General features: G+C 35.5%; 1 protein-coding gene across 1 annotated transcript; it reads left to right on the forward strand.

Moving 5' to 3' along the window:
- The first annotated feature begins 293 nt into the window (after positions 1 to 293).
- On the forward strand, positions 294 to 7989 carry LOC113282146 (cytosolic Fe-S cluster assembly factor NBP35-like). The gene is made up of 5 exons (XM_026531090.1): positions 294 to 470; positions 2870 to 2931; positions 3419 to 3638; positions 3960 to 4061; positions 6856 to 7989. The coding sequence occupies exons 3-5, from the start codon at positions 3602 to 3604 to the stop codon at positions 7785 to 7787; spliced, it is 1071 nt and encodes a 356-aa protein (XP_026386875.1). The 5' UTR covers positions 294 to 470; positions 2870 to 2931; positions 3419 to 3601; the 3' UTR covers positions 7788 to 7989.
- The last annotated feature ends 229 nt before the right edge of the window (positions 7990 to 8218 follow it).

The raw sequence follows: 8218 nt of genomic DNA on the forward strand, positions 1-8218 counted from the left end.
TAATACTACTAATACTTCCACCGGAGATTTAAGCTCGATAGATCATTCATTGCGCAAGACTGTTATCACTATTGAAACGATCATTATGGATCCAATCAAATGAAAATATCAAACTAACACTACTTGAAAAGGAGTGTGAACAGAAATGAATTGTTCAAGCATTCTGGCTGGGAGACAGCAAACTCTTGCAATTGGCCACCAGTGGACAGTTTTATTGAGCCCAAATTCCTGTTAGGCCCATATGCACCCACACTTAAAGTGTCACTCACCTCGCCGCTCATTCACCAATCCCTCTCGAACATTCTCATTTCTCAGACACCAAATCCTAGAAATCCCCTTCATTTTCCCTCCTTTCGAATTATGCAGAATTAGGGTTTGCTTCTGATGTTATCACCAACAAATTTTGTGTTTTCTTAGTTCTTCATGATCATCTCTTTACTACTTGGTTCACGTTTGTCATCCTTCAGCAGGTGAGATCACATTCTAACTTCGAAATGTATTCATTAAGCTGAGTAGCTGTTAATGGAGTTGTATCTCCATTTCCAAACCACAGACTGACCTTAAAACCTTTTTCAAATGTGATTAACTTAAGAAATTTCAACACACTGCCTATGCCGAAACTGAAGATTTCAAGTTCTTTAAACCCTAATTTTGTTAAACAGAACTATATTTGTTTGATCCCTAATTTTGTTAAGAAGAATTCTAGTACCTTGATTACAGAATTGGTTAAACGGCGTTCATCTTTTTTGTTGAAACTTATGACAGTCTATGTTCTTTTTAGAGTGGCTATGGAACTGTTTGAGAAATGTATTTTTGAAACGGCAGTGCAATCAAAATTTAGAGTTGGTGATCACATTATAACTACTGTTGATGGTAAAGAAGTTAGGGGCTTTGTTGAGTTAATAGGATGGTTTATTACTACAATTAGAATGAAAAACGAAAACCTATTTACATCTCAAATGGAAAATTTAGTTCAGTCTTCATTTTGAGGCGGGCTGTTACTTGGGAATATGACAAAGATTTTGAGATTGGTAGTATATATGTCTTTTGGAATCATATCAAAGAAGAAAGGGTTGGAGCTTGGAAATATTTTACGAAAGGTCTATCTCACTCTAAAAACAATACTGGTGCTTATTTGAAGAACCGTTTTCTTTTATAGATGATTGGATTACATGATTTATGTGGCAAACATCTGTGTTCTGCCATATCACTGCTAAACTTGAAGATTCTCTTGTTCTAGTGACAATTAGGACTAGGGTATGTCTTTCTGTCTGTTTCGATGAATATGATTTAGTGTGTATTAATTTGAATGATTTCTTTTTCATATTGTTATTCCTTTAGCCTATTGGATATAAGGTTAGTATTTTCCATTTTAAGAGTTTTGTGTTTGCACTGATAAATTGGCTAAGTAATTGTTACTTTGGGATTCCTAATTACTATATTCCCGCAAACATTTTATTGAGGTTGTCATGTGTTGTGTTTTTGGGTGGTGGCAGAATCTGGGAAGTTCATGAATAAAATGACGCCATGTAAAAAGCTTGACTACTGACCCTTATAAAAAACTTGTCTTTCTCATAATTCGGTATTGGCAGTAGACATTATTGGTTGGGGTTATTTGCCGAACTTTCAAAAACTCTAGGTACATGCAATATTACATTATAAGAGGTTGATGTGTAGACATGTCTTCTGTATTTATGTTCTTCTGTGACATGTAGAGAGCTTTATCAATAATGTTTTCATGATCTCTTTTCTAGTGCTAGTTTCAACGTTCTCATATTCAAATATGATCGAGATTTAGAAACCGATGACATCCTACTTCTTTGTGTAGTCCTAGAGATTCTGCTTTGAATACTATGAAAGGGCTGTCTCCCAGAAAATAATGCTTTCGAATGGTTGGTTTGTTCCAAGTATTTGTCATTTCCATAACATCTTTTACTAATCAAACGTGCTCTACCAGATAGCTTATGTCATTTCATTGTGCTTATATTTGTGCCATGAAGTTTTTGTGGGATTAATTGATTAAACAATCACCATGTACTATTTTTGGTTATGTCATTCCTGAAACGACGAAGAACATTTTTGGTTAATACCAATAAATTATTTTTCCCATAAACATAACACACACGGAGCAAACAATTGCTCTGACTCTGTGTGATATTTTGGACGAATTCATTAGTGTGTGAAGCTGCATTTTTTATAGTGATCATATAGATTTTAGTGATGGTGTTTATAGGGATTCGCTGAGTTGTCGGGAGGAAGATTTTTTTTTTTCTCTGAAAAAGGTAGAATTTTGATTCAACTTAATTATTTTCTTTTTAAATATTTGAAGGCTAAGAGTTTTTCTGTTATATTTGTTGTTGAATGAGCTTAAGTTTTTTAATGGGTATTTTTTTGTTGGTGTATTTGGTTGAGTTGCAGAATAGGTGTTTGTGTAGTAATTTACTGTTAAAGAAATGGGTTTTTCAAAATGCTGGTGTTGTTGTTGATATACTGATGTTACTGTCAGTTAGTATCTTCCAGTTTGGGTTCAGTTATCATGAGTGAACCCAAATAGATTAAGTTTTAAGTTGAAGTTTGCTAGTAGAAGTATTACGAGCATAGAAGAGTACTTTTATGTAGTCTTTGAAAGTTATGTTAAAAGTGTTGTTTCTGTTTCGTTGTTGGAATGTAGAGATCTTTGTTATGTTATATTAGTGTGTTTAGAAGCCATAGTGTATCAAGCACCCTGTGTCAAAAGCTAGAAACTCCAAACTAGGCTGAATGACTAAATAATTGGCATCGAATATTTCTCATGTACAAAGTAGTATGTTATTGTTAGCAACTGGTAGTAACTTATACCTGACTTAGCTCCTCTGTGACTTTTTTACAGGGACTGAATTGTGTTGGAAAGGATCCTCAATTTTTAAGGAACTGTGGAAACCTGGATTTGTAGTAAGCATATCACCACCTTTCTTCTGTTATATTTTTGTCCATGTCCTGTACATGAACACATACATATACAATGTGTAGCATGGTAGTTAATATGTTCTTGTTTTATTTACATAAACATTCGACATATTGTATTGTATAGATATGTAACCGGAATCTCCAAGGTTGTCATTTTATGGGTCTCATCGATGGGATCCTGAAAAAATCATTTTATGTTTCCAAAAGACGCAATTTATCTAGGCGTCGTAAGAAATGAAATATTTTAAAATAGCGAGATAAATCAATGCTGGGATTTTTTTTTGTAGACCTATATAAAATCTAGATGGTTGGTCTAATCTGTATTTACTATTTAGAATATCATCTACGCTAAGTTAGTTCTGTTTGTACTGTCATACACAAAAACTGAGATGCTTTTCATGCCCACCTAATACCGCAACTTTTTCATGTTTCATACTTCTCTTATTGTAAATTGTCAATTTAAATCTGGTAGACTGGTGTTGCTGCTTCAATTGTGGTGGAGGTCCAGAATTTAATTGTGTTGGCTGTCCGAAAAGCTGTATGCAAACGTTTGTGAAGTTCAGAGAGAAAAAGATCATATAAACCCTTCCTCGAGTAGAAAGAGAAAAACTACTCAAGGAAGCAGAAGTAGAAGAAGAAAGATATAGTGAAAGCCATGGCAGACCAAGAAATCCCCGAAGATGCTAATGAACGTAAGTGGGTTTTCTCTTCTAAGGTTTTAACTTTGTTTGTAACATGTCAATGATTCTATCAAATTGGAATCTACTAAAGATTGATTATACAGAGTATATGATCCATCTGTTAAAACAAAATTTTTGCTAATGATATAGAAAAAACAAAGATGCATTCATGATTTTGTTATTCAATTTTTCTTGTTTTGTGGAGTTGCAGCTTCTTTATGTAATTGAGTGTGAGAAACTAGTAGTGTGTGTATGGGTAGTGTTGGTTTTCTCTTATACGGATTTAGGTTTAGGGGTTTTTAACAAGTTTTGATGTTTATTGTTGGTGTGCAGACTGTCCAGGTCCACAATCAGAATCAGCTGGAAAAGCTGATTCTTGTGCTGGATGCCCTAATCAAGAAATTTGTGCTACTGCTCCTAAAGGACCTGACCCTGGTAACTAAATCTTCTACTTCTTCTTCGTTTTGCCTTGCTTTTTGCCCTAACTCGTGCAACTGCAAGTATGGAAGTTATTGATTACTAGACTACTTATTAGGTGCTGCTCTTCTCAGGGTGAAGATATGGATAAGTATAACGATCACAATTTATGAATTTTTGATTACTAGCAGAAGAGAGCCTTCTCTTTCTGAAACTTAAAGTTAGTGGTGAACTAAGGAATTTTGTTTGGAACTTAATTTCACTTTTTGTGTCTCCATACTTTTCTCCATGTGTACCTAATATGAGATCAGTAAGTCATGTCTGCTGATTAACTGGTGGAGTAAGGCTAATGCTTTGCAATTTCAGAGTCCCCCTCGTTGAGATTTGGTTTATTTATGGAAAGTACATGATACGGGTGATAGAGTAGGATAGACGGGAGAGTCAGGTTGTTACTTGTTGGGCACCAAACGGAACTCCTAGGTTTTACATGAATCAAGCAAATTCAGTCACGACAAAATTTAAGTACTTTAGAAGAAAAAAAATGATGTTTACGCCAAGAACTTGCTTTACTCCAGTCTTTGATTGCATTGCCATCACATTCTGTTTTATTGCCACTTAAAGCTACAGAGTTTAGATTGCTTAGCTTGACTAGCTAACACTACAGTGCCATGGATTTTTTTTTTAATCTAAGCCAAATATAACATAGTTGCATAGGCAATCTGATAGTAATATCTGTCAAAGGCGTTGATGGGTTTTCCTCATACATTACAATCTGAATAATTTTTTTGGATGTCCCAAGACTCCCAACTCATAGTAAGTATCCACTGTGATTTCTAAACTTAGCAACCTATTAATTCACCTTTCTGCTCTAAGCTTTGATGCAAAACCATTCTTCTCATCTTAACATTTTTCTATTTAAGTAAAACTGTATAGAACTTTACTTTACTTTTCTTTTTTTCCCCTTTATAATTAATGTGTAGAATAAGGGACTAAGGTTGATTGTTAACACCATTTCATGTGCATGAAGGACTAAGGCTGATGATCCTTAACACCATTTCCTTTACATATCAGCTCAGAATGTTTAAAAAAAAAGGTTTTATTTTGCTGTCTTTAAATGGACTCCAATTCTCTGTTTGTTGTTATTAGTCATTTCATTTGATCGACCAGTTTCAGTAACCTTGTTGTCTCCAACTCCCTATCCTTGAACTGAATCAACTGATGATCAAGTTCACTTGGGATTATTGCTTACATATTACTTTTAAGAAAACCCAGACAGCATGTGATTAGGGCTTAAAGAATATGGGTGGTAGATGAAATAGGGGAAACAAGTAAGCTATTATAACTTAGATATGGACCATATGGTTTGTGGTCAGCCAACTTAATAACAATTTTTACAGGAAAACATAGCATGTAATACTACTTTTACATTTGAGAAGATATTCAGAAACTTCAAACCTTTCACTATATAGAATAGCTGGAGAGTTTGACACTATTTCAAGGTTGTTATGAGAACAGAAAAAGGTCAATGATTCAGTGATAGCAAATTGATTCATTCCCTTTTCAATTAAAATTGTGAGTGGGAATTAAAAGGAAGGGAAACAAGAAACTTCCAGTGAAGACAGTGTAGTGATTTACATGAAATTTCTTCATTTCTTGAATACCTACATTCCAGAATGAGAAATGAAAATATTGTTATCTACTGTAATCTTATATTTCTATGGTTTTTTTACTGGACTCGTTTACTTGTCTAGGAGTCTGGTTCCCACTCCTTAATGACCCTTTTTGTTGAGGGAATTGTGAATCGCTCTTTGTGGCAAGCAGCTATGCACTTCACACGTCTTCGAGAGATGGTTCAATTCTTTTGTTATGATAACATGGCCAGTTAAAAAATAAATTTGAAATAGTCTGTTTAGATATTTCTGTTTCTTCTCATTCAACCTGCAAATTGGTGTAATAAAAGCTGCTGAATTAGATTAGTGGTTAGTCACTGAGTGTGAGTTTTTTATATATATATAAAACTTTCTGACTTAGGTTATTTCTATGAGATATGTGAATCGTGAGCTTTGATATAACTTGATGATGGAAATAATTTGCTTCGTTTAATATTTTAATCAGTTTTGTTTTCTTATACTATATTATTCTAGTGTTTCTTATCCTCAGCTTTCGTATTTGAAATTGGTATTCATCTTTGAATCCCGAAATTTCTATAGTTGCACGTCATTGTTCATTTTCTTCTAAATTTGGGCAAAGTTGGTTATAATCTGTGTTCAGTTTTCTAGATTCTAGTTTAAGTAATTTTCCATGATATGAAGGCATGAACTCCTAGTCATTACTTAGAGAAATAGTTGGATTTTTATCAAGAAACCTGACTGATTCTCAGATGTAGTGGTTCATGTAAATGTAATGATTTGATCCGGTTGGGTATAATAACTTGGAAGACCATGTCTGCATTTGCAGTCCTATGAGGCTATGACAATTGATCAACTCGAACTTTAATGAATGAAAAGTAGATTTTGGTAACAATGATTCACCAATGAGTACAAGTTCTACCAATTATGGAAGCAGGATTAAAAGTATAGGCGGCTAAGACAATAAGATGGACTAATCATAAATTTCTAGGGGGGGTCTTTTTCTAAAAATTTAAAAAGTACACATGAAAAAAATGAATTTTTGTACATTTTGGAAATCTAGGGGTGGCTGAAACACCCTCTAGTTCCGTCACTGAGTGCTACCATGGAATGTTTGAAGTTTGAACTTAAGGAAATGACGTATCTTCAATGGTTTAGCTTATGCTTTATCCTTGTGTTTGCAGACTTGGTCGCAATTGCAGAACGGATGGCCACTGTCAAGCACAAGATTCTTGTTTTGTCCGGAAAAGGTGGAGTTGGCAAGAGCACGTTCTCTGCACAACTTGCTTTTGCACTAGCAGGTATGGACCATCAGGTGGGTCTCCTTGATATTGACATCTGTGGCCCAAGCATTCCAAAGATGCTTGGTTTGGAAGGTCAGGACATTCATCAGAGCAACCTTGGCTGGTCTCCTGTCTATGTGGAGTCCAACCTTGGTGTTATGTCTATTGGTTTCATGCTCCCTAACCCAGACGAAGCTGTGATATGGAGAGGTCCTCGGAAGAATGGAATTATCAAGCAATTCTTGAAAGACGTACACTGGGGAGAGCTTGATTATCTAGTGGTGGATGCACCTCCTGGCACCTCAGATGAACATATCTCTATTGTGCAGTTTCTTCAAGCAACTGGTATTGATGGTGCAATTATTGTCACCACCCCGCAAGAGGTATCCTTGATTGATGTTCGCAAGGAAGTGAGTTTCTGTAAGAAGGTTGGAATTCGTGTTCTTGGCGTTGTCGAGAATATGAGTGGGTTGCAGCAACCACTTGCAGACGTCAAGTTCATGAAAGTATCAGGGAAAGGGGAGGAGACAGATATGACTGAGTGGGCATTGAAGTATATGAAAGAAAATGCTCCAGAAATGTTGAATTTGATTACATGCACTGAAGTTTTTGATAGCAGCAAAGGTGGTGCAGCGAAAATGTGCAGGGAGATGGAAGTTCCATTCCTTGGGAAAGTTCCCATGGACCCGAAGTTGGGAAAAGCTGCTGAAGAAGGCCGGTCATGCTTCGCTGATCAGCACTGTGGGGCCAGTGCAGCAGCGCTCAGAAGAATTATAGACACACTGTTGGAGGACCCAACGATGTCAGTGTCCATGATGGACGATGGTGCCTAAAGCACTAGAGTTTGCTGAACACGATTTATTATTTGGTTTTGGTTTTGACTGATCAAAACATGAATTATAGCCAGTTTTGCTTGTCTTAGAATGGATGTGTTTGTATTGATGAAGGGATTTTGTACATCTGTATATGTTTCTACTTGGTGATAAAATAATACTACACGTTTTCAGATCTGGTTCTTCTCTTTTGTTCACTGCATCAGTCATGGTTTTCTTTTTATGGCTTGTATTGGCTGAAATTTTAATGTTGTATTAGCCGCAACAAGTTCATACTACCCCTTACTTGTAACAAAATTTTACGGCATGCCAAATTAAATGATATCTTTGGCTTTTCCCATTTCAAATCCAGAACTCATCCATATCCATATTGTTAAACTTTCAGACTAAATTTCCCCGAGACAAGTTCTTTTAAAGTATGTGATGTGTTT

This window comes from Papaver somniferum, chromosome 5 (assembly GCF_003573695.1).
Source record: "Papaver somniferum cultivar HN1 chromosome 5, ASM357369v1, whole genome shotgun sequence".
NCBI classification, from domain to species: domain Eukaryota; kingdom Viridiplantae; phylum Streptophyta; class Magnoliopsida; order Ranunculales; family Papaveraceae; genus Papaver; species Papaver somniferum.

What these genes read in the sequence shown, in the direction of transcription:
- LOC113282146 (XM_026531090.1), top strand. Translation starts at nt 3,602, where the DNA reads ATGGCAGACCAAGAAATCCCCGAAGATGCTAATGAAC. An exon ending in CCCCGAAGATGCTAATGAAC is followed by an intron (nt 3,639 to 3,959) that starts GTAAGTGGGTTT and finishes GTTGGTGTGCAG; the next exon opens with ACTGTCCAGGTCCACAATCA. An exon ending in TCCTAAAGGACCTGACCCTG is followed by an intron (nt 4,062 to 6,855) that starts GTAACTAAATCT and finishes TTGTGTTTGCAG; the next exon opens with ACTTGGTCGCAATTGCAGAA.